The sequence below is a fragment of the Erinaceus europaeus genome, chromosome 6 (genome assembly GCF_950295315.1).
Source record: "Erinaceus europaeus chromosome 6, mEriEur2.1, whole genome shotgun sequence".
NCBI classification, from domain to species: Eukaryota; Metazoa; Chordata; class Mammalia; order Eulipotyphla; family Erinaceidae; genus Erinaceus; species Erinaceus europaeus.
The window spans coordinates 21,866,679-21,894,178 of NC_080167.1; the positions used below are offsets into that span (position 1 = coordinate 21,866,679).

A 27,500-nucleotide genomic window follows, 5' to 3' on the forward strand; every position below is an offset into this window, starting at 1 on the left:
GAAGCTAGTTTTCAATGCAGATGTCCATCATGGCTTGGTCCTGTCTCCTCTTAACACTCTTTATTCAGTGCAGAGGTAAATAGTGATGGGGATAGAAGAAATGGTCCTGGGAAGATGCATGGAGATCTGCTTCCTCTGCTTTATTAGAAATATTTGTTATATATTACAAATGTTATTATGTTTATAATATTTAATTTTGTGTCTCTTTATAGGATCCTGGGCCCAGTCTGTGGTGACTCAGCCATCCTCAGTGTCCGGGAACCTTGGGCAGAGCATCACCATCTCCTGCACTGGAAACAGCAACAACATAGGGCATAGCAGTTATGGAAACTATATAGCATGGTACCAACAGTTCCCAGGAATGGTCCCCAAGCTTCTTATATATGAAACTACCAAGCGATATTCTGGGGTCCCTGATCGCTTCTCTGGCTCCAGGTCTGGCAACACAGCCTCCTTGACCATCACAGGGCTCCAGTCTGAGGATGAGGCTGATTATTATTGCTATGGTTGGGATGTTAGTCTCAGTGCTCACACAGTGCTCCAGGCCAGTGGGGAAGTGAAACAAAAACTACTTTTTACCTCAGTGATGACTAAATCTTTAGCTCTTTTACTCTAAGCAGTGAATTGATTCTTCCTTAGAGATGTATCATGTGTCAGAACAGACTCACTGATGTCTCCAAAACTATATGAATGTTTTGTCATGTTCTTTCCCCAATGTCTATGTATTAATCTATTTAGTTTTTGTTTGTGTATTTCCCTCAAGAGTTATTGCTGGGCTCAGTACTGGTGCTATGAATTCGCTGCTTCCCGGGGCCATTTTTTCTTCTTCTGTTTTATTTCTATTATATTTGAAAGTCCAGTGAGAAATTGAGAGGGTTGGGAAGATAGAGTTGGGGAAATAAAGCTAGATACCTGTAGACCTGATTCCAGGGTGGAGCCAGAGGTTGAACTAACCCTTCCATTTGGTGTTATGTGCACTTAACTAGGTTTGAAACCACCTATCACTCTCCCCAATATCTAGATGACCAGTACTGTTATTTTTCTTAACTAAGACATATAGGTGTGGAGTGCACATCAGGTTTCAGTTCTAAGAGGAATGTGTTTGCCGACTTTGAATTCCACAAATGAGACCACAGCCCTGTATCTTCTTTTTTTTCTTTAATGAAATTGACACACAGAACATTTTTTCCACATCCTTTTATTTTATTTTTAAATTTTTTCCTTGTAAAGTAGATTTATTAACTAGACCGTAGGATAAGAGGGGTTAAATTCCACTCAATTCCCACCACCGGAACCTAAAATAGACCTACTAGTTTCGTCTGCAACATTCTTGCCTTTAGGTTCATGGTTAGCAACAGTTTTTGTTCTGCTTTATATCTTTAAATTTTTTTATATTTATTTATTTTCCCTTTTTGGTGCCCCTGTTTTTTTTATTGTTGTTGTTGTTCTTGATGTCATTGAGACATCAATTTATTACTCATTTCCCTATGAGTATATAATGCTTCAAGTAAAATAGGGATATTGCCCATGATCAAATCACTGTGTTTGCATTTACAAAATCATCTTCATCTGGAATTGGCAGATAGTTAAATGACAGAAAGAAAAATAGTATGAAGATAGAGGTGAAGGTATGGAGACTTAAATGTAAGCCTGAAAGCCTGAGAAACATTTCTTACTGGGGAGAGATCTGCCTTACACAAGATTAGGAAGTCCTCCTAGTGCAAGCTCAGAAAAGATTAGCCCAGCATCCTTAAAGTCCTAGGACTGATGAAAGTGAGTAAGCGAGGGCATATTGGATGTTGGAAAAAGAGTGGTGGATCCCCAGGACATAGAAGCTTCACTTTAATTATTGCCTACCTATTGAGAAATATTTGAGTCATTCTGCTTCATAATGAAAATAATATCACTCTCATTTGAAGACCAGATAAAAAAAAGAGAAATTTTATTGGTTTTGTAAAGGTAAAAAAATTGAAAATTCAAGGATGTGTAGGTCATTGGTATAAATGATAGATAAGTTGAAAATGTGGACTGTGATAGTCCTATACTAGGAGACATATAATTAGTCAGGCAGGGAATGTGGGTAAGATACTCTTCCTGCTGTAGAGCACCAGAGTTACTGTGGTAGAAGCTGTAATTATGTTTCTTGTGTGAGAGTGACAATGGCATTCCACTGAGTCTGGAGCACTGATTGGTGTCAAGAAGATCTTGTGAAAAGCAATAAAAAAAAAAAGGCAAACTATAGCTGAAAATAAACAAGTCACTAACTCTCTTCTAAGTCACAAAAGCTCTGAGAAATCTCCTTTGTCCTTTTGTCTCAGTAAATCCTGATGTTTTATAAACTCCAATGGCATCCAATCTTGTTTTATGAGGGACTTCACAGATAGATTTGCATGTATGAAGAGTCATCATCATCTACCAGAGCCCTCCCACGCTCCCCTCTGTGGATTATAAGAAACATTTTGGTGTAGGAGAGGGGAGGGGCATATTATCTTTGTCTTCGGCCTGAGAGACCCTACTCCTAAGAGTTCCCATATGTTCTGAGTGGTGTGAGCTCCAAGGATATTTCCTTTTGGGACTACAGGAAAATAGTCCTCAGAGAAGGTTCACTATCTACTAGAAATAGATTCTATTGGTGAACATAAGATAATTTGCTTTGTTCAGTTTCCCAGTCATGATCTCCCTTTGCTCTACATGGCTTACATACTCTGTCTGACATCATAACAGGATTCATGAACCTGGAGGGAGGTAGGCTTTCTGTGTTGAAAATTCTCATGCACTTGGCTATCACAAGGCTTCTCACCTCTTAGAGTCTCATGTTAGGATCTCTTAGCAAGATTGCTAGTAGGGAGAAATAAACCTTTTATGTAAGTGGGTATGATAGCATTTCACCAGAAACAAGTCCCAGATATATTCATGATATTCTCAATTACTCCTCTTTCTTCCTCCCTCCCTGCCTCCCTGCCTCCCTTTCTTTCTTTCTTTCTTTCTTTCTTTCTTTCTTTCTTTCTTTCTTTCTTTCATATCTCTCTCTCTCTCTCTCTCTCTCTCTCTTTCTTTTTATTTCTCCTCCATGGTTTTCAATGGAGCTTGGTGCCTACACCACCAGACTCCTGGTTTGGCAGCCAGATTTTCCATTTTTTTTTTGCTGTTATTGCTGTTAATGTTGTATATAGAATAGAGAGAAATTGAAAGAGAAGAGAAATATAGAGAAGGGGAGAGAAAGATAGACAACTGCAGACTTGCTTCTCCGCTTGTGAAGCGACCCACCTGCAGGAGGAGGCCTCATGGCTGGATCCGGGAAACCTGTGCGTGTCCATGTGCTTCATACTATGTGTAACAAACCTATTGTGACAACACCTATTCCCCTCTCACGTTTCCTTTAAATGTGCAGAAACTGAAGAAGTTTTGAATGCCATGAGGTATAAGTGCATAGTGGTTATCAGATATCCTAGTCTGACTACTAGGAAAAAAAAACATATCACTAACCATCCACAATAGCTTCCAGTGCAGCAGTATCATGATTTTATGACACCAGGATCCACTTCGCACGACTGCCAAAAAATTAAATTGGGAAGTTGTATAAATACCAAACTAAGACAGAGTGCACACTACTGGCAAGTATATTGCCATGTTCTGGCCTAAAGTTCATCTAAGCATGCCACATGATTTGTTCACAACACCAGGGAAAAATCTATTGCCCTGAACTTCTACCGCTTGATGCTTCCAGCATTCTGGGGCATTAATCATAGTAATATGTACCCTCAAGGCAATGCACTACCTCATGACTGCAAACTTCTCAATTCTGAGGGGGTCCATAGGGAAGGAGAGTTCTGCCGTTAGAGAAGAACCACAGCAGAGTGTATGTTACCTCGGATTTTGGACACAAGAAGACAAGTTCTCATGAGTGCCTGTCACAACTCTGATATCAATGCTGATCAAAGATCTATATGAGATACATCTCATGTAGCACTGAATTGTTAAGGGAAACATGGAGAGATGACACCAGAGAAGTGAGATTAGAACATAAATGTGGCCCTGAAACCATGAAAAGGAGGAAAAGTACTTCTGTGTGTGCTCTTAATAGATGACAATGGAGACAGCAGTGCAAAGGTATCTAGTATCTGGGATGGGTACTTTGCACTGTGCCACACTATAGGTCACGGGCCTTCATGTCCTGAACACTAGGAGGCACTAGAGGACTCTTTCTGGATCAGATTGTCAGACTGATGAAAACAGAGAGCACCACCTGACCTGCCTGCCTGCTGCCCACTGATCATGAACCGCAGCTGTGAATGAAGCATTCCTTGGGGACACACACCCCCATGCCCCATTCACACTGAAGTAGAAGAAGCTGACCTAGGACCTAGTGAAGAATCAAACAGGTAGGTCTTATTTGCATGAAAGATCCCTCCCTCTCTGAGAATATAAACAGGAGAAAGGAGAGAGATAAGAGTGAGATCTAATTCCTGTGGGGCATCAGAAGCAAGTTCTCAATGCAGATGTCCATCATGGCTTGGTCCTGTCTCCTCTTAACACTCTTTATTCAGTGCAGAGGTAAATAGTGATGGGGATAGAAGAAACGGTCCTGGGAAGATGTATGGAGATCTGCTTCCTCTGCTTTGTTATAAATATTTGTAATGTATTATAAATGTTATTAAAATTAGAATAATTCATTTTGTGTCTCTTTTATAGGATCCTGGTCCCAGTCTGTGGTGACTCAGCCATCCTCAGTGTCCAGGAACCTGGGGCAGAGCATCACCATCTCCTGCACTGGAAACAGCAACAACATAGGGCATAGCAGTTATGGAAACTATATAGCATGGTACCAACAGTTCCCAGGAATGGCCCCCAGGCTTCTTATATATGAAACTACCAAGCGATATTCTGGGGTCCCTGATCGCTTCTCTGGCTCCAGGTCTGGCAACACAGCCTCCCTGACCATCACAGGGCTCCAGTATGAGGATGAGGCTGATTATTATTGCTCTGTTTGGGATGCTAGTCTCAATGCTGACACAGTGCTCCAGGCCAGTGGGGAAGTGACACAAAAACTCATTATTCCCCAGTGACAACTAAATCTGTATCTGTCTTACATCTTCTCTAGAAATTAAGCATGAATCAGAACAAACTCATTGATTTATCCAAAATGGTATGAATATTTTTCATGTTCTTTCACTAATATCATTCATTTATTTACTATCTGTTTGTTTCCTTCCAGATTTATTCCTGGGACTCTTATTGACACTTTGAATCCACTGCTCCCAGGGATCATTTTTTCTTTTTTGCCTTTTCTTCTCTTTTCTTTTTCTTTCTACTTAATTTGACAGGACAGTGAGAAATTCCGAGGGGAGAGGAGATATAATGGGAGAAAGATGAACACCTACAGACTTGCATCACCACTATTGATGCAATTCTGTGCAGGGTAGTTGGGGCTCAAACTGGCTATTTGGAAATATGTGCCCTTACCTGGGTGTGCCACTGCCCAGCCCCCTCCCCAATACCTAGTTTTAAACAGATATATGTGGAGTGCATATCTGGTGACGGTTATAAGAGGAATGTTATTTGTCTACTTTGTTTACATAAATGTGAACACAGTCTTACCTCTTTATTTCCCAACAGAGATGGCATGCAGGACATTCTTATGGGTAGTGCTTATCAGTGTTTCATAATAATTAGAACAAGTTTTTAAATCACAGGACAACTTAAATCTATAAAAAGTAAGAGGGTATAGTACTCTATCTAGGGAAAAAGACAAAAGCAGCGAGTCTTATTCTATTGTCTACATTTTGTAGTCAAAACCATCTGAGAGAATTTAGGTTACCACCACTGAATTCTGAGTTCAGTCTATTAATTAATCAATTTATTTATTTTTAGCAGAGCACAGCTCACATCTAGTTACAGTGCTACTACAGATTGAGGCTCCCACTTTTTTCCCTCCAGGTTTATTGCTGGGGCTCAGTGCCTGCACTACAAATCTACGGCTCCTAGAAGCCATTTTTTCCCATTTTGTTGCCCTTGTTATTATTGCTATTGTTGTTGGATAGGACAGAGATAAATTGATAAAAGAGGGGAAGACAGAGAAGGAGAGAGAATGATAGAACCTGCATACCCCTGTCACAGCTTGTGAAGCAACCCCCTGCAGGTGAGAAGCCAGGACTCCAACCTGCATCCTTAAGCAGCTAGGTGCACTTGGAGGCATGGGCTCTTACCCCGCTTTGCCTCTGAGTTGTCTCTGTATATATAAACATATTCGTGTGTATGTGATCATAAACAGCCAGGAGTGAACAGGAATGATTATTTCCATATAATAGTCAGGGTAGATTCTTAGCCTGCAGGGGCTCACAAGCAACCCATGAGCCAAAGAACAGATGAATGTCTGAGAAAGCAGAGGTACATATACATAGCAGAATACTATGCAGCTATTGAGAACAATGAACCCACCTTCTCTGACCATCTTGGATGAAGCTAGAAGGAATTATGATAAGCTAAGTCAGAACGACAAAGATGAGTATGGGATGATCTCACTTGTAAACAGAAGTTGAAAAAGAAGAAGAGAAAGGGAATCTCAAATCAAGACCCAACTGAGTTTGGAGTATGGCACCAAAGTAAAAATCTCTGAGTGGAGGCTGAGGGTAGATGTTCAGCTTTACTGGGGCTGGGAGAGAGACAAACACCTTTGGTGGCAGGAATGGTGCTAATAGAAACTCCTACTAACTTATATTCTCAGAAATCACTGTTTATTTAATATGAGAGGGGAAATGAATTGAATGTCTCAAACTTTTTGATGCATAGACCAAAGCTCTGAGTATAAGTACCTTCAATCTAAGCACTTATGACTTCAAATTGGTAATCAGATTAAATTTTAACAGTGGACTCAATGTTTTTTTATGTTACTTATCTCTTTTTTTAAACTTTTTTGTTAAGTATTTTATTATTTTATTTATAAGAGAGATATAGAGAGCGAAAGACACAGAGAGAAACACTAGAGCCCTGCTCACTCTGGCTTATGGTGGTGTGGGGTTTGAACCTGGGGTTACAGAGCCCCAGGCATGTCAGTCTCTTTGCTATCTACCCCCACCCTGGCTCAAATTGTTAATACATTTCTAATAATGACTTGTTCTTTGAAATATTAAATCTCTTAAAAGCTTAGCCTAGGGAGAACAGATACAATTGGTGGCATTACTTTATAAGATACAGCTATATGAAAATAGCATTGAAGGGCATAAATTATGGTGAGGATTGCTATGATACAGCAAATACTAATAATGGGATTTTCAAAGTTAACCCAATTTCCAAATAATTTGATTATAGCAATGACTATCTATTGCCTTCTCAAACCTTAAGACAGTGGAACCTTCCAGTTTCTCTATAAAGAACTTCTAGTATGGGGCTCACTTTCCTGTAGCCTTCTCCTAATTCATACCACTTGACAGTGCATACTACTTGGATCCCTTAATCCCAGCCTAATCAGTGCAGCCAGTACCACCTCAGCATGCTTCACTTGGACTGTGTCCAGAGATATCAGGTGTGGATTGTGAACTCTTCACCTTTATTATTCTGGTGAGACCGTTTTATCTCATAGGACTCCTTAATTCAATTTTGAGTGGTCCACCTTAAAAAAAAAAAAAAAGACACCTCAAAACCTAGATATAGACGTGGGACCCAAGAGATAAGGCATATATACATAAGTTAGGGGAAAATATAAACCTTAAAGCAAAAGTGCACAATAGTTTGCTTTGAGTTAATATGTGAAGCAAGCAAGTATAAAAGATATCATAAAGTACTTAATCTCTCTTCCATTTTAATGCCACTAAATTGCAAATGCTACCATAATGCCAACCTGGCTTCCGTGGGCAGATGTTCTCACCAATGTGTCCTGGAACTTTGCCCCTCTAGAACCCTGCCCAATTAGGGAAAGATAGAAACAGGGGCATAGTATGGATCAAAATGGCAATGCCCATGTCAAGCCAGGAAACAATTATAAGTGGCCTTCTACCTTCTGTACTCATAATGATTTGGGGTCCATACTCAAAGAGGGATACAGAATAGGAAAGCTTCCAATGGAGGGGATGGGATGTGAAAATCTGGTGGTGGGAACTGTATGGAATTGTATCCCTCTTATCCAACTGACTTGTTGATCATTATTATATCAGGGATGTAGAGTTTACATAGGCAGCTGTGCTTATGGGCCCCAGATCAAATCGATGGGGTTTGAAGTTAAGAATATTATATACTTGTACCATATTTGGGAGCTACTCTCTTCCTTGATCCAGATTTCTAGTCCTTTTTCCAGCTATGAAACCAACTCCCCAGAAATTTTCTTGGGTCCACTTGCATGTTATCTGTCAGACTCAGGAAAAAACTGGTAATGTAATGGGCCCCTTAGAACATACCTACAATAGACCTACTAGCTTTTCCCAAAGTGGACCCCTAATCTTCATCTGCAGTATTATTGCCTTTAGGTTCATGATTAGTCAACAATTTGTTCTGCTTTATGTCCTAACTCTTTTCCAACCATCAGGCTCCAGATGCTACCATGGTGCCAACCTGACATTCCTGAGCATTTGACCCAACTAGTATGTCCTGGAGCCTGCCTTCCTAAAGCCCTTCCCCAAAAGGGAAAGAGAGAGACAGGCTAGAAGTAAGGATCAACCTGCCAATACCTGTGTTCAGTGAGAAAGCAATTACAGAAGCCAGACCATCCACCTTCTGTACTGAAAAATGATCCTGGCACCATACTCCTAGAGAGATAAAGAACAGGAAAGCTATCTAGGGAGAGGATAGGATAAGGAATTCTGGTGGTGAGAACTATGTGAAATTGTACTTCTATTATCATATGGTCGTGTCAATATTTCCATTTTATAAATAAAAAAATTAAAAATAATAATAATAAAAACCATTCAGAGTGTTATTTGACTGAATCCTAGGTAGCATTGCACTTGAGGATAGGTACACAGTTGTTCACCAAGAAAATTATAAAATTACATGACCTTTATATCATTTATATTGTAGTATTGATGGTTTCAGTGTCAAATGTTCTATAGTACATGAGATCAAAAAATACAAATGCATTTTTCAAAATCTTTGTCCATTAAAAAGATCATTCTAAATAAGGATTGATTGCATGTAGAGCACTCAAAAGCAGATTTTAATAACTGCAGCTGATGGCAAGATGCATATAACTAGTCTTAAAATTATTTACTTATATATTATTGCATAGAGATAGAAAGAAATTGATAGGAGTAGATGGAGGTAATGAGAGAGACAGAGACACAACTTCAGACCTGCCTGAGCACTCATGAAGCTTTCCCTCTGCAGATGGGGACTAGGGACTGGATCTTGGGACCTTGTGCATATGCACTCAGTCAGGTGTGCCACCACCTAGCCCCTATAATTACTTTTTATGATCTAGCCCCTATAAATACTTTTTATGGCTCATTTTTCTATGAGAACATAATGCTTCCAGATAAAACGGGTATTTTATTTTTTATTTATAAAATGGAAACACCAACAAGACCAGACAATAAGAGAGGTACAGTTCCACACAATTTCTACCACGAGAACTCCATATCAAATCCCTCCCTTGATAGTTTTCCTATTCTTTATCCCTCTGGGAATATGGGCCCAGGATCATTGTGGGGTGCAGAAGGTGGGAGGTCTGGCTTCTGTAATTGCTTCTCCACTGAACATGGTCTTTGACAATCCATACTCCAAGCCTGCCTCTCTCTTTTCCCAGAAGAGTAGAGCTCTGTGGAATTGGGGATCCAGGACACATTGGTGTTGCTGTCTGCCCAGAGAAATCAGGTTGGCATCATCTGGAACCTGGTGGCTGAAATTACTTAAGATATAAAACAGAACAAATAGTTTAATAATCATGAACCTAAAGACTTGCATATTGCAGATGAAAATATGGGATCTCCATTTTGGAAAAAGCTAGTAGGTCTGTTTCAGGTGTATTCCAAAGGGCCCATGACATTACTAGTTTTTCCCTGTGCCTGACATCTAATATGCAGGTGGGCCTAAGTTCTTGTTTGGGGAGATAATGCCATGGCTGGAAAAAGGGCTAGAAAGCTATAAAATATTTTACAATGGTTATACTTACAAAGGTGTTGCAAATTTGTGGGAAATATTATGCATTTTATGCATATATCTCATGATGTTCCATGGTTGTATATCATCACTGTAAGATTTAAGATAAATAAATGAGTAATTTCTTATTTGAAAAAAAAAGGGATATTATGCATCATTATTTCTTTAAGTGCTCATTTACTTTTTCTTTTTTTTTAAATATTTATTTAGTCCCTTTTTGTTGCCCTTGTTGTTTTATTGTTGTAGTTATTATTGTTGTTGTTGGATAGGACAGAGAGAAATGGAGAGAGGAGGGGAGAGAAAGACAGACACCTGCAGACCTGCTTCACTGCCTGTGAAGCGACTCCCCTGCAGGTGGGGAGCCGGGGTACTTTTTCATCTTAATATGGCATCTTTATCAATAATGATAGAAAGATGGAGATGAATATAGAAAATTATATAAAAGGGGTTAAACAAATGAGATGTCTATTTATAAACATAAGCATGAAAAGTAAACAAGAGGAAAAGTCTAGCTAAGAGAAATTCTGGAAGCCATGAGACCTGCAGCTAGCTATCAGAGATACCCAGGCATGTGCTCCAGGCCTTTGCTTATATAGTCCCTTGTAACCACAGCCCCTTGTGAGTATGTGTAAATCTGGGAAATACTCACTAGGCTGATGTCAGTCGTATGCGAATTGTGTCCAAAGTCCATTATTTACATTGTGAGCCTTGTTCCCTATAGGTGAAATTTTGTATACTTACTTGAATGCCTGAGAACTATTTCTTAGTGGGAAGGCATCTTTCATACACAGGATGTGGGACTCAGCTCAAAAAAGAATATCCCATCTTGTATACGTTCCCAGGGTTCATGGAAATAAAGTAAGTGTACAGGGGTAGTTGGTGGGTACTGGAAAGGGGTAGATAGCATAATGGTTATGTAAAGAGATTCTCAAGCCTGAGGCTCCAAAGCCCTGGGTTCAGACCTCAGCACTACCTTAAGCCAGAGCTGATCAGTTCCAGAGCAAATAGTGAGAGGGGAGGAGAGAGACAGAGAGAGAGACAGAGAGAGAGAGACAGAGGAGATTGGTGTTTCCCAAGGTCATAGAGGCTTCACCTCTTCTGCCTTGTCTTTCTATTGAGTCATACCTGTGGCCTTCTGCTCTTTATTAAGATAACATGACTTCCATTTAAACACTAGGAGGCACCAGAGGACTGCTTCAGTGGGGAATAGATTGTTTTTCAGACTGATGAAAACAGAGAACACCACTTGGCCTGCCTGCCTGCTGCCCACTGATCATGACCCACAGCTATGAATGAAGCATTCCCTGGGGACACACACACCCATGCCCCATTCAGACTGAAGGAGAAGAAGCTGACTTAGGAGCTTGTGAAGAATCAAACAGGTAGGTCTTATTTGCATGAAAGATCCCTCCTTCTCTGAGAATATAAACAGGAGAAACAAGAGACAGAGGAGGGAGCTCTAATTCCTCTGGGGCATCAGAAGCAAGTTCTCAATGAAGATGTCCATCATGGCTTGGTCCTGTCTCCTCTTAACACTATTTATTCAGAGTAGAGGTAAATAGTGATGGAGATAGAAGAAACGGTCCTGGGAAGATGAATGGAGATCTGCTTCCTCTGCTTTATTAGAAATATTTGTTATATATTATTAATGTTATTCTGTTTAGAACATTTAATTTTGTGTCTTCCTTTATAGGATCCTGGACCCAGTCTGTGGTGACTCAGCCACCCGCAGTGTCCAGGAACCTTGGGCAGAGCATCACCATCTCCTGCACTGGAAACAGCAACAACATAGGGCACAGTAATAATGGAAAATATGTAGAATGGTACCAACAGTTCCCAGGAATGGCCCCCAAGCTTCTTATATATGAAACTACCAAGCGATATTCTGGGGTCCCTGATCGCTTCTCTGGCTCCAGGTCTGGCAACACAGCCTCCTTGACCATCACAGGGCTCCAGTCTGAGGATGAGGCTGATTATTATTGCTTTGTTAATGATGTTAGTCTCAGTGCTCACACAGTGCTCCAGGCCAGTGGGGAAGTGAAACAAAAACTACTTTTTACCCCAATGATGACTAAATCTGTAGCTCTTTTACTCTGAGCAGTGATATGATTCTTCCTTAGAGATGTATCATGTGTCAGAACAGACTCATTGATGTCTCCAAATCGGTGTGAATGTTTTGTCATGTGCTTTCCCCAATATCTATGTATTTATCTATTTAGTATTTGTTTATTTCCCTCAGTGTCATTGCTGGTATTAGTACTGGTGCTATGAACTCACTGCTTCCAGGGGCCATTTTTTCTTCTTCTGTTTAATTTCTATTATATTTGAAAGTCCAGTGAAAATTGAGAGGGTTGGGGAGATAGAGTTGGAGAAATAAAGATAGACACCTGCAGACCTGATTCAAGGTTTAGAGTCAGAGGTTGAACTAACCCTTCCATTTGGTGTTAAGTGCACTTACCTGGGTTTGCAGCCACCTAGCACTCTCCCCAATATCTAGATGGCCAGTACTGTTATGTTTCTTAATTAACTAAGACAGATAGGTGTAGAGTGCACATCAGGTTTCAGTTTCTCCGACTTTGAATTCCATAAATGGGACCACATCCCTGTGTCTTCTTTTTTTTTCCTTTAATGAAATTGACACACAGAACATTTTTTACGTCCTTTTATTTTATTTTTAAATCTTTTCCATGTAAAGTAGATTTATTAACAGGACCATAGAATAAGAGGGGTACAATTCCACTCAATTCCCACCACCAGAACCTCGTATCCCAAAATGCCTAAATAGACCTACTAGTTTCATCTGCAATATTCTTGCCTTTAGGTACACGATGAGCCAACAGTTTGTTTTGCTTTATATCATTTTATTTTTTATATTTATAAAGTTCTAGGATTGATGAAAGTTTGTAAGCGGGGGCATATTGGGTGTTGGAGAAAGAATCTTGGATTCCCCAGGTCATAGAAGCTTCACTTTAATTATTGTCTACCTATTGAGAAATATTTGAGGCATTTTGCTTCATAACGAAAATAATATTACTGTCACTTGACGACCAGATAGAAATAGAGAAATTATATTGGTTTTGTAAAGGTAAACAAAGTGAAAACCCAAGGATGTGTAGAACATTGGTACAAATAATAGAAAAGTTGAAAATGTGGACTGTGATAGTTAGTCATATACCAGGCAACATATAATTAGTCAGGGAGGGAATATGGGTACCATACTCTTCCTGCTGTAGAGCACCAGATCTTACTGTGTTAGAAGCTGTAATTATGTTTGTTGTGTGAGAGTGACAATGGCATTTCACTCAATCTGGAGCACTGATTGGTGTCAAGAATATCTTGTGAAAAGCAATAAAAAAAGCCAAACTATAGCTGAAAATAAACAGGTCACAAACTCTATCCTAAGTCACAAAAGCTCTGAGTAATCTCCTTTGTCCTTTTGTCTCAGTAAATCCTGATGTTTTATTAACTCCAATGGCATCCAATCTTGTCTTATGAGGGACTTCACAGATAGATTTGCATGTATGAAGAGTCATCATCATCTACCAGAGCCCTCCCACGCCCCCTCTGTGGATTATAGGAATCTTTTTGGTGTAGGAGAGGGGAGGGGCATAATATCTGTGTCTTTGGGCTGAGGGACCCTACTCCTAAGAGTTCCCATATGTTCTGAGTGGTTTGAGCTCCAAGGATGTTTCCTTTCATGACTACAGCAATATAGTCCTCGGAGAAGGTTCACTATCTACTTGAAATAGATTCTATTGGTGGACATAAGATAATATGCTTTGCTCAGTATCCCAGTCATGATCTCCCTTTGCTCTACATGGCTTACCTACTCTGTCTGACATCATAACAGGATTCATAAACCTGAGAGGGAGGTAGGCTTTCTGTGTTGAAAATTCTCACGCACTTAGCTATCACAAGGCTTTTCACTTCTTAGAGTCTCATGTTAGGATCTCTTAGCAAGATTGTTAGTAGGGAGAAATAAACCTTTTATGTAAGTGGGTATGATAGCATTGTCACCAGAAACAAGTCCCAGATATATTAATGATATGCTCAATTTACTCCTCCATTTTTTCTTCTTCCATTTTATTTATATTATATTTGAAAGTCCAGTGAGAAATTGAGTGGGTTGGGGAGATAGAGTGGGAGAAATAAAGATAGAAACCTGCTGACTTGATTCAAGGTTTGGAGCCATAGCTTGAACTAACTTCCATTTGGTGTTAAGTGAAAGTGAGTAAGCGAGGGCATATTGGGTGTTGGAGAAAGAATCTTGGATCCCCAGGTCATAGAAGCTTCACTTTAATTATTGTCTACCTATTGAGAAATATTTGAGGTATTCTGCTTCATCACGAAAATAATATTACTGACATTTGACGACCAGATAGAAAAAGAGAAATTATTTTGGTTTTATAAAGGTAAAACAAAGTGAAAATCCAAGTATGTGTAGGACATTGATACAAATAATAGAAAAGTTGAAAATGTGGACTTTGATAGTCCTATGCCAGGCGACATATAATTAGTCAGGCAGGGAATGTGGGTACCATACTCTTCCTGCTGTAAATAGTCCTGTAGGAGTAGTGTATTCATAGCACCAGTACTGAGCCCAGCAATAACTCTTGAGAAAAATAAACAAATAAATACCAAATAGATTAATACATAGATATTGGAGAAAGAACATGACAAAACATTCACACAGTTTTGGAGACATTAATGAGTCTCTTCTGACACATGATCCATCTCTAAGGAAGAATCAGTTCACTGCTTAGAGTAAAAAGCTACAGATTTAGTCATCAGAGGGGTAAAAAGTACTTTTTGTTTCACTTCCCCACTGGCCTGGAGCACTGTGTGAGCACTGAGACTAACATCCCCAACAAAGCAATAATAATCAGCTGCATCCTCAGACTGGAGCCCTGTGATGGTCAGGGAGGCTGTGTTGCCAGACCTGGAGCCAGAGAAGCGATCAGGGACCCCAGAATATCGCTTGGTAGTTTCATATATAAGAAGCTTGGGGGCCATTCCTGCTAAATGTTGGTACCAATTTACATATTTTGCTTCATGACTATGCCCTACGTTGTTGCTGTTTCCAGTGCAGGAGATGGTGATGCTCTGCCCTAGGTTCCTGGACACTGAGGATGGCTGAGTCAGCACAGACTGGGTCCAGGATCCTATAAAAAGACACAAAATGAATTATTGTAAATTTAATAACATTTATAAGAAATTACAACGTTTCTAACAAAGCAGAGTAAACAGATTTCCGTGCATCTTCCCAGGACCGTTTCCTCTATCCCCATGACTATTTACCTCTGCACTGAATAAAGAGTGTTAAGAGGAGACAGGACCAAGCCATGATGGACATCTGCATTGAGAACTTGCTTCTGATGCCCCAGAGGAATTAGAGCTCCCTCCTCTGTCTCTCCTTTCTCCTGTTTATATTCTCAGAGACGGAGGGATCTTTCATGCAAATAAGACCTACCTGTTTGATTCTTCACAAGCTCCTAAGTCAGCTTCTTCTCCTTCAGTGTGAATGGGGCATGGGTGTGTGTGTGTGTGTCCCCAGGGAATGCTTCATTCACAGCTGTGGGTCATCATCAGTGGGCAGCAGGCAGGCAGGTCAGGTGGTACTCTCTGTTTTCATCAGTCTGAAAAACAATCCATAAATGAGAACACCACCTTGTATCTTCTTTTTTTTTTTCCTTTAGTGAAATTGACACACAGACCATTTTTCACATCCTTTTTATTTTATTTAAAAAATTTAGTTCTAAAGTATATTTTTAATAAGACCATAGGATAAGAGGCATACAATTCCACTCAATTCCCACCACCACAACCTCATATCCCAATCCTAAAATAGACCTACTAGTTTCATCTGAAATATTCTTGATTTATGTTCACAATTATCCATAAGTTTGTTCTGCTTTACATCTTTAATTTTTTAATTTTGTTTATTTTTCCTTTTTGTTGCCCTTGTTTTTTATTGTTGTAGTTATTGTTGTTTTTGTTATTGATGTAGTTGTTGTTAGTTAGGACAGAGAGAAATGGGGGAAGACATAGATGGGAGGAGAAAGATAGACACAGCAGACCTGCTCCATCACCTGTGAAGCAACTCCCCTGTAGGTGGGGAGCGAGGAGCTCAAAAGTGCCATGTGCCTTAACCCACTGCTCTACCACCCACATCCCTATATCTCAACTCCTTTCAGTTAGGATGCATCTGGAATCATTGCACTCATCGAACATGGTCTAGAATGGTAAACTATGAGCATAGATATTGAGACAGAACATTTGTTACCTGATTAGTTCATACCTTTAAGCATTACTTGAAATGTGTGCCTGCAGTCCCTCCTAGTACATTACAAACATGGGCCATACTCAGTGCTCACCTTCAAGAACATCCATCTAGATCTCAATTAGTAGTAACCAAACTGGGTTACTTTGAGGTTTCATTTACTTTGTTGGTTGCTATTCTTGTTTCTCTTGTTGTTTCATGTTCAGTGAGGAAGCAATTACAGAAGCCAGACCTCCCATCTTCTGCAACCCACAACAACCCTGGGTCCATGCTCCCAGAGGGATAGTGAATGGGAAAGCTATTGGGAAGGGGATAGGATATGGAGATTAGGTGGCAGGAAGTGTGTGGAGTTGTACCCCCCCATCCTATGATTTTGTTAATGTCTCCTTTCTTAAATAAATTAATTAATTAAAAATTTTTACATATTTACTATTTGATAATAGTAATTGTCAAACATTTTATAAGACACAGAGAGACATTGAGAGTGGCAGAGAGAGATAAGGAGAGACTGAGAGACAGTTGCAGTCTTTCCTCACCACTCATGAAGCTTTCCCACTGCATGGACTCAAACCTGAGTCCTTGCACATATTAACATGTCCACTGAACCAGCTGTGCCACCACCTGGCCCCTATAATTACTTTGATGACTCATTTTTCCTGTGAGATTTTCATGCTTCCAAGTAGAATAGGGATATTTCCCATGATTACATCTCTAAGTTCTCATTCATTTCTTCATCTTAATATGGCATTAGCAGATATAATCAAATGATAGAATATTGAATGTGAATATGAAAATGTTAAAAAAAAAGGTTAAACAAATGATATGTTTACTTATAAATATCACCATGAAAAGTAAGCAAGAGGAAAAGTCTAGTTAAGAGCTATGAGTCAGCTAGCTATTTGAGCCACCAGACATTTGCTCCAGTACCTTGCTTATATATCCTCTTGTAATCACAATCTTTTCTGAGTCTTTGTAAATTTTCATGGATATGTGTCCTCATAAAGCAAGTCACATCTTAGTGCCTCATCTTCGAAACTTTCCACACAGTAGCTACTAGGAAAAACAAAACTTTATTGAAACTAAGTAAGACAGCATTGTCACCAGAAGCAACTTCCAGATATACTCAGTGTACACTCAAATTTCTTTAAACTTGGAGAAACTGCAGGCTTGTAGTTTGCCTTGAGGTATAAGTGCCTGATGGTGGGGAGAGATCCTGGTTTGATTATTGGAAACACTTGATGGGTACAAATCCCCAAAACTTCTGTGCAGTAGAATCATATTCTGGTTTAAACAATTATGACTTACAACATCATCATAACACCAGGGCATGATCTGCTGCTGTAGTTATTTGCTTCTTAAAGCTTCACCCCCTTTGTTACCTTATGTATAATAATGTGTGCTCTCAAGCCATTGAACCACCTACAACTTGCTGCCTTCCAAAAATCTGAGAGGATCCACAGGAAAGGAGCTTTCTTCCCACCAGGGAGGGACCATAGCAGAGAGCACATTACCCATCCTTTACACTCAAGGTGGAAAGTTGCCATGTGTGCTTGTCATTACATTGAACTCAATTCTGCTCTAAGATTGATATGGGTAGGTAGATCACATCCTGGCACTGAATTGTAAAGGGATCCATGGAAGTCACCACTGAGTAGTATGATTGTAACGTGAGTATTGCCCTGAGATCATGAAGGAAAGGTAAAATGCTTCGAGTCTAGACTAAGTGGATGGACAGTGGATAGAACAGTGTGTGGAGAGGAGTGGAGGGGGTGTTGTTGATGGGTACTGGGCACAAATTTATACTATGGGACATGAGTCTTCTAGTTCTCAACACTAGGAGATACTAGAGAAATGTTTCTGTGGCAGGGGGCTGGGGAGCAGTTTGTTTTACAAATTGATGAAAACAGAGATCACAGCCTGTTTTCCATGTTGCCTTTTTATCATGACAAAGAGTTGTGAATGAAGCAATCCCTGGGCACCCACAGACTCCATCAACACTGAGGCAGAAATACCTGATTTAGGATCTTATGAAGAATCAGGTCTTAATTGCATAAAAGATTCCCCTCTCTCTGAGAATATAAGCAGTAGAAAGGAGAGACATAGGAGGGAGCACTAAATCTTTTGGGGAATCAGAAGCAAGTTCTCAATGATGATAGCCATCATGGCTTGGTCCTGTCTCCTCTTAACACTCCTTATTCGATGTAGAGGTAAATAGTGATGGAGATAAGATAATTTATCCGGGGAAGATTTATAGGGATCTGCATCCTCTACTTTATTAGAACTAGTTATTATATTTCATGTATTTATTAGAATTAGAATGTTTATATTGATGTCTCTACATTTACATTTAATTTTACATTTACATTTAAATTTATGTCTCTGGAGCCTGGGCCCAGTCTGTGGTAACTCAGCCATGTCAGTGTCTAGGAAACTGGGGCAGAGGACCACCATCTCCTGGAATGGGAACAATAACAACATAGGGCCTAGGATACAGGGAAATTATATACAGTTGTTGCAACAACTCCCAGGAATAACCCCAAGCTTCTTATATACAAAACTATCAAAGGGTATTCTATAGTCCCTGATCATTTTTCTGGCTCCAACACAGTTTCCTTGACCATCATTGGACTATGGTCTGAAGACCATATTGCCTAATTTGGGATATTATTCTTAATGCTGACACAGGGCTCTAAATCAGTGAAGAAGTGAGACCAAAAACTACTTGTTACCAGTGATGGCTCTAACATCTGTACCCCTCCTTGTAGGAGTGAACTCTCCTTCTTAAAGATGAATCATAAGTCAGAAAGCACTCAATGCATATCTCCAAAACTATGTGACTCTTAAGTATGATGTCTTGAGTTCAATCCCTGGCATCACATGTAGCAGAGTGATGTCAGGCTCTTTCTCTCTCCTCCTAGTCTTCATGAATAGAAAAATAAAATCTTTAAAAGCAATCATAAGAAAGAGAATATAGGTGACCACCACTGAATTCATTCTTTTTATATATAAAACTCATATAACTGAATGTGATTTGTAAACAGCCAGGCATGATAGTTTCCATCAATCAGGAGAGAATCTTGTCCTACAGGGCTCACAAGCAGGGTCCTTAGAAGAAAGACTCAAGACCTGGGGAATTTTCTCAGAGAAAGAAGGTCCAAAGAAATATCATGGTGAAGTATTAGACATAGTGAATACAGTTCAGGATAAAAACACTGGGATATGGTATCAGATTATGTAAGGTCTCATTTCTGATGATATGATTGTATTCAGAACACATCAATGTTATTTGAGTCAAATAGATGTACTTTTCTGAGACTTATGATAATAATCAGGTAATGTTCATCACATTTGTACTCTAAAAGTGAAATATCTATAAGAAAAACTTGAAAAATCTTATTTGAAATTACACTAATATGTTGTGCACAAATATTCAATTTATTTATTTATTATGAATTGCACACTAAGCTATGCACAATATTAAAGTCAGCAAAGAAAATTAGAGAATATGTCACAATTCCTTCATTTGCTAAGGGGTAATAAGAAATACATTTGAAATGTCACTTTCTTCTTTTTACACATGTATCTGAATTACAGATAAATGTTCAGTACAAACTCAACACACTTCTGGAATTAATATTAGAATTATCCAGAATTAGAAATAATTAGAGTGGTCTGGGAGGTGGAGCAGTGGATAAAGTACTGGAGTCTCAAGCATGAGGTCCTGAGTTCAACCACGGCAGCACATGTACCAGAATGATATCTGGTTCTTTCTCTCTCCTCCTATCTTTCTCATAAATAAATAAATAAAATATTAAAAAACAGAACATCATTCTGTATATAAAAAAAGAAATATATAGAAAGGGAGCAGAACTGGAAATATGTGGTGTTTGTGTTGAGTTTGGGATTCTGTTGATGCAGAGGTGGTATTTGTGACCATGTTGAGTAAGTATTCTTGGTAGGATCAAAATATATGGCTTATTGCTGAGAAAGGTGATCAGTAGAATAAAATGTATATTCCACAGTTTCATACACAGAAAATGAGTGATTAATGTGTAGATACTGAGAAAAGATAAAAAAAAAAAAAAGAAGCAGAGCAGCTGTGCAAAGAAACAAATACACAGGTTTTTGAGCAAAGACGACCAAATTCAGGAGAAAAGGCAATCACAGGTGTTAGGTGACTTAATGTCAGATAGCACTGTGCTTAAGGATATAAAAGACAGTCGTTGGCCAAAAAAAAAAAAAATGATAAAGTTATATGAACTGTATAACATCATTTATATTCTACTACTGATTTTTTTCAATGTCAGATGTTCTGTAGTATCTGAAAACAAAAATTCATCAAGAAGTAAGATGTGTTTTTCAAGTTCTTTATCCATGAAAGAGGTCATTCTAAACAGGGTCAATGTATGGACAGAGCTATAAAGCAGGATGTAGTGACTGTATCTATCAAATGCCATGAGATAAGATGCACAGCTGAAAACTTTAGAATATATGAATATAATCAGAAGGTAACAAAAGTTTTACAGTGATTGAAAATACTATTCCTTTGGGAGACCGGGGCCCAGAACTTGGTGGTGGGGGTGGTATAGAACTATATCATGTAATCATAGAAACTTGTAAATCATTGTTAATCTAAATAAAAATAGTTTGGGGAAAATATATACATTTGAAATCAGTGCACTCATTGAACAAGGCAAAGAATGCTAAACTACGAGCATAGGGCTCGAGGTATATCTTTTGTTACCTAATATTTCACATATTTAAGGATGACGTAAAATTTGTGTTAGCATGTGTAGGGCCTGAATTCCTTTCTAGTGCATAACAAACATGGGCCATACTCAGTGTTCACATTCAAGAGCTACCACGGAGATCTGAACTACTAGTAATTAAACTGGGTTAGTTTTGGAGTTTTGTTTGCTTTTGGTTGTTATTATTGTTGCTGTTTTTGTTTTTCTTTAAAGTGTCTTTTGTTAGACTCCCAACTAAGATTACACATATAATTGTTTTTTAAGATTCATTTTTCCAATGAGAACATAATACTTCCAAGTAAAACAGGAATATTACCTATGATGTGATTACTTGTCTAAATTCTCATTTACTTCTTCTTCCGAAACTGGCTTTGATAGCTAAATAGAAATATAGATTGACTAATATATTATGGCGAGGTCCTGTATGACACAGCAAATCCTAATAATGGGATTTTCAAAATTAACCCAATTGCCAAATAATTTGGTTATAGCAATCACTATCTATTGCCTTCTTAAACTCTAGGATAGCCAGAACCTTTCCCTTTCTTTATATAGCCCATATTTCTCCCAGTCCTGGAACCTCTATGGTGGTGCTCACTTTCCTATACATTTCTCTCAATGCATACCAACTGATACTGCATCTGCTGATCCTAACCCAATCAATGCAAGCAGTACCACCTCAGCATGTTTCATTTTGGACTCTGTCCAGAGATATCAGGCATAGAATGCCAACTCCTCAGCTTTTTACTCTGATGGGACCTTTCCTAGCTTATAGGACTCCTGAAACCCAGTTCAGATGGTTCACTTCTTAACAAACCTCAAAACCTATATATAGACCAGGGCACAAGAGGTAAGGTATATGTATACATACCCATACGTTAGGGGAAAGCATATACTATACCTTAAAGCAAAGGTGCACAATAGTTTACAGTGAGTCAATAAATGTAGCAAGTACAAAGACCCAAAATAACACCATAAATGAAATAGTTCCTTCTTAAACTTAAATACCCTCTTCACCTACCTACTATTATTATTTCACATCCTGAAATCACTCCAAAGCTAAACTTGTCAGACAAAGTAAGGACTATAAAAGCTGACTAAGGGCAAGAGGCTGGCACACTTCGATAATGACTCTTTAGTCACTATCAGGCCATCACCTGGGGCCCTAGTCAGGGAATGCTGGGATTCCCAGACATAATGGGACTAGACCTAACAGATCCCTCCCACTACTGTCACTGGTCATCTCCATCAGGAACAACAGCTTTCTAGTCCTATTTCCAACTCTGACATCATCTCCCCAGACAGTAAGTTGGGTCCACCCGTATACTATCTGTCAGGCTCAGGCAAAAACTAGCAAAGCCATGGACCCTTGGAATATACCTAATATAGACCTACCAGGTTGTTGTTTGTTTTTTTTTTCCAAAAGGGAGACGCCATATCTTCGTCTGCAATATTCTTGCATTTAGGTTCACGATTAGTCAACAATTTGCTCTGCTTTGTATCCTGGACTCTTTTCAACTGCCAGGTTCCAGATGCTACCATGTTGCCAATCTGACTTCCCTGGGCAGATGACCCCACCTGGAACCCTGCCTCCCCAGTTCCCTACCCTACTAGGGATAGAGAGAGACAGGCTGGGAGTATGGATAGACCTGCCATTGTGCATGTTCAGCGCTGGAGCAATTACAGAATCCAGACCTTCCACCTTCTCTATATTGATTCTGGGTCGGTACTCTCAGAGGGATAAAGAATAGGAAAGCTATCAAGGGAGGGGATTGTTATGGCGTTCCAGTGATGGGAACTATGTGGAATTATACCACTCTTATCCTGTGGTCATGTCAATATTTAAATATTATAAATAAATAAAAATAAAATAGGGAAAAATATAGATTGACTGAGATGAAGGCATAATGAGTTATGTAAATGCCTGAGAAATATTTCTCAGTAGGGAGTTATCCACCATACACAGTCAGGATCTCCTCAGAGTGCAATCTAAAAAGGAATATCCCAGCTTTATTAATGTCCCAGGGTACATGGAAGGAGAGTAAGGGCAAGAAATAGTTGGTCAGAGATTGGTGGGTCCCCAGGGCACATTCTCCAGGCTTTGAACAGAAGACAAGTTGTCAATTGTGCCTGTCACAACTCTGCTCTCAATCCTAATCTAAGTCCTTTATGTGGTAGAACTTAGCCTGCCTTCCATTTGTCAAAGGAGCCATGGAGAGATCACACCTGAGGAGAAAAAATAGAACATGATATGGCCCTGAAATTATGAAGAGTAGGAAATGTACTTCTGTGTCTGTACTTAATAGATGAACAATTAACAGAGCAGTGTGTAGGCAGAGGGTGTCTGTGATGGCTGCTGGGCAACATGTCACATTCTGGGTCATGGCTCTTTGTGTGTTATGTTCACGTGGGGGCACTAGAGGACTGTTTCTGTGAGGAACAGATAGTTTTTCAGAATGATGAAAACAGAGAGCACCACGTGGGCTGCCTGCTGCCCAGTGCTCATGACCCACAGCTGTGAATGAAGCATTCCCTGGGGACACACACACCCATGCCCCAGTCACACTGAACGAGAAGAAGCTGACTTAGGACTTTGTGAAGAATCAAACAGGTAGGGCTTACTTGCATGAAAGGTCCTTACCTCTCTGAGAATATAAACAGTTGAAAGGAGAGACATAAGAGGGAGCTCTAATTCTTTTGGGGCATCAAAAGTTAGCTCTCCATGAAGATGTCCATCATGGTTTGTTCTGTCTTCTCCTAACACTCTTTATTCAGTGCAGAGGTAAATGGTGATGGAGATAGAAGAAATAGTCCTGGGAAGATGCACAAAGATCTTCTTCCTTTATTTTATTAGAAATATTTATTATATATTATAAATGCTGTTATAATTAGAATATTTAAATTTATGCTCTTCAATTATAGGATCCTGGGCCCAATCTGTGGTGACTCTGTCCATACATTGAACCCTGTTTAGAATGACCTCTTTCTTGGACAAAGAACTTGAAAAACACATCTTACTTCTTGATGAAATTTTATTTTCAGGTACTACAGAACATCTGACATTGAATAAAATCAGTAGTAGAATATAAATGATGGTATACAGTTCATATAACTTTATCATTTTTTTGGCTAATAACTGTGCTATATATCCTTCAGCCAGTGCTATCTGACATTTGGTCACCTAACACCCGTGATTGTCTTTTCTCCTGAATTTCGTCTTCTTTGCTCAAAAACCTGTATTTTTGTTTCACTACACAACTCTCTGCCTTTATTTCCTTTTCTCAGTATCTGTACATTCATCACTCATCACTCATTTGCTGTGTATGAAACTGTGGAATATACACTTTATTCTAGTGATCACCTTAAAAGATATATCTTGAGTCCTATGCACATAGTTTACCATTCTGTGCGTTGTTCAATGAGTGTACTGATGTCAAATGTATATATTTTCCCCAAACTATTTTTATTTAAGATTAATAATAATTTACAAGATTGTATGATCACATGATAAAATTTTTAATAGAAGTTTTTTAATAGAAATTCTCCAGACCTAGAGAATTTTCTCAAATAAAGAAGGAAAAGCAATATATCATGGTCATGAATTAGACACAGTAAGTACTGTTCAGGATATAAGAATTGAGTTGTGATCTCAGAATATGTAAGGTCACTTTTCAGATGAAAAAAGTGCATTCAGAATATATAAATGTTGTTTGAATCAGAGACACTTTATTCAAAGACATGAAAAAGTCATATGAAGTTCACCACCTTAGTACACTAGTGTTGAAATATCAATAAGAAAAAATTGAAAAATTCTATTTGAAATTGCACAACTATATTATATACAAAGTCAAATATATGCGATTCTATTTATTTATAAAAAGGAAACACTAACAAACCCATAGGATAAGAGGGGTACAACTCCACATGATTCCCACCACCAAACTCCATATCCCATCCCCTCCCTTGAAAGCTTCCTATTCTTTAGCAGGTCTGGCTTCTGTAATTGCTTCCTCACTGAACATGGGTGTTGACAGGTCGATGCATACTCCCAGTCTACCTCTCTCTTTCTCTAGTGGGGTGGGGTCCTGGGGAATTAGAGCTCCAGGACACATTGGTGGGGTTGTCTGTCCAGGGAATCTGGTTGGTATCATGCTAGCATCTGGAACCTGGTGGCTAAAAAGAGAGTTAAGATATAAAGCCAAGCCAAACAAGTATTTGAATAATCATGAACCTAATGTCACCAGGAACAAGTCACAGCTATATTCATGATATACTCAATTTTCTCCTCTTTTTCTCTTCCTTCCTCCCTTTCTTTCTTTCCTTCTTTCTTTCTTTCTCTCTTTCTTTCTTTCTTTCTTTCTTTCTTTCTTTCTTTCTTTCTTTCTTTCTGTCTGTCTGTCTTTCTATTTTGCCTTCATGGTTATCAGCGGGGATTGATGCTTTCACCACCAGACTACTGGACCTGGCAGCCATATTTTACTTTTTTTTGTTGTTGTTGTTATTGCTGTTAATGTTATATATAGGACAGAGAGAAAAAATAAAAAGAAGAGAATTATAGAGAGGGGAAGAGAAAGATAGACATCTGCACACTTCCTTCTCCACTTGTAAAGCGACCCAACTGCAGGAGAGGGCTCCATGGCTGGATCCGGGATCCTTGTGCTGGTCCATGTGCTTCATACTATGTGTGATAAAACCATTGTGCCAAAACACTTGCTCCCTCTCGGTTTCCTTTAAACTTGCAGAAACTGAAGAACTTTTGCATGTCTTGAAGTATAAGTACATAGTGGTTATCAGATATCCTGGTCTGACTATTGGGAAAAAAGTGTAACTTACCATGCACAATAGCTTCTGGGTGCAGTAGAATTATGGTTTTATGACACCAGGATCCACTTGGTACACCAGCCAAATAATTAAAATTGGAAAATTTGGGAAATTGTATATACACCAAACTAAGACAGATACTACTGCATACTATTGAAATTCATAGCAATGTTCTAACCTAAGGTTCATCTAAGCATGCCTGATTATTTGATCACAACACCAGGGGATGATCTGTTGCCCTGAACTTCTTCTGCTTGATGCTTCCATCATTCTGGGACATTAATCATAATAATATATGCCCTCAAGCCAATGCACTACCTCATGACTGCAAACTTCTCAATTCTGAGGGGGTCCACAGGGAAGCAAAGGTCTGCCCATTAGAGAAGCACCACAACAGAGAGTCCTTTATCTCATATTGTAGACACAAGAGGACAAGTTCTCATGAGTGCCTGTCACAACTCTGGTATCAATCCTGATCAAAGGTCTATATGAGATACATCTCATGTAGTACTGAATTATTAAGGGAAACATGGAGAGATCACACCAGAGAAGTGAGATTCAAATACAAATGTGGCCCTGAAATCTGGAAAAGGAAGAAAAGTACTTCTGTGTGTGCTCTTAATAGATGACAATGGACAGTAGTTTAAAGGTATCTAGTACCTGGGATGGGTGCTTTGCACCATGCCACACTATAGGTCATGCGTCTTCATGTCCTGAACATTAGGAGGGACTAGAGGACTCTTTCTGTGGGGATCAGATTGTCAGACTGATGAAAACAGAGAGCACCACCTGACCTGCCTGCCTGCTGCCCACTGATGATGACCCACAGCTGTGAATGAAGCATTCCCTGGGGACACACACCCATGCCCCATTCACACTGAAGGAGAAGAAGCTGACTTAGGAGCTTGTGAAGAGTCAAACAGGTAGGTCTTATTTGCATGAAAGATCCCTCCCTCTCTGAGAATATAAACAGGAGAAAGGAGAGACAGAGGAGGGAGCTCTAATTCCTCTGGGGCATCAGAAGCAAGTTCTCAATGCAGATGTCCATCATGGCTTGGTCCTGTCTCCTCTTAACACTCTTTATTCAGTGCAGAGGTAAATAGTGATGGGGATAGAAGAAACGGTCCTGGGAAGATGCACAGAAATCTGCTTCCTCTGCTTTGTTATAAATATTTGTAATGTATTATAAATGTTATTAAAATTAGAATAATTTGTTTTGTGTTTCTTTTATAGGATCCTGGGCCCAGTCTGTGGTGACTCAGCCATCCTCAGTGTCCAGGAACCTGGGGCAGAGCATCACCATCTCCTGCACTGGAAACAGCAACAACATAGGGCACAGTAATAATGGAAAATATGTAGATTGGTACCAACAATTCCCAGGAATGGTCCCCAAGCTTCTTATATATGAAACTACCAAGCGATATTCTGGGGTCCCTGATCGCTTCTCTGGCTCCAAGTCTGGCAACACAGCCTCCTTGACCATCACAGGGCTCCAGTCTGAGGATGAGGCTGATTATTATTGCTATGTTTGGGATGCTAGTCTCAATGCTGACACAGTGCTCTAG

The 27,500-nt window shown here is 39.3% G+C and overlaps 5 gene segments (V, D, J or C); 4 read left to right on the forward strand and 1 right to left on the reverse strand.

Annotated features, from left to right (window-relative positions):
• Positions 1-616, forward strand: LOC132539049 (immunoglobulin lambda variable 2-23-like). The segment is given in 2 exon segments: positions 1-75; positions 213-616. Coding segments are annotated over 2 exon segments (465 nt in total).
• Positions 617-4,483: 3,867 nt separating this feature from the next.
• LOC132539050 (probable non-functional immunoglobulin lambda variable 1-50) lies at positions 4,484-5,066 on the forward strand. The segment is given in 2 exon segments: positions 4,484-4,554; positions 4,693-5,066. Coding segments are annotated over 2 exon segments (435 nt in total).
• Positions 5,067-11,594: 6,528 nt separating this feature from the next.
• On the forward strand, positions 11,595-12,183 carry LOC103127132 (immunoglobulin lambda variable 2-8-like). The segment is given in 2 exon segments: positions 11,595-11,640; positions 11,780-12,183. Coding segments are annotated over 2 exon segments (450 nt in total).
• Positions 12,184-14,838: 2,655 nt separating this feature from the next.
• On the reverse strand, positions 14,839-15,439 carry LOC103127131 (immunoglobulin lambda variable 2-23-like). The segment is given in 2 exon segments: positions 14,839-15,248; positions 15,385-15,439. Coding segments are annotated over 2 exon segments (465 nt in total).
• An 11,517-nt stretch (positions 15,440-26,956) lies between these two features.
• On the forward strand, positions 26,957-27,500 carry LOC132539102 (probable non-functional immunoglobulin lambda variable 1-50). The segment is given in 2 exon segments: positions 26,957-27,030; positions 27,169-27,500. Coding segments are annotated over 2 exon segments (393 nt in total).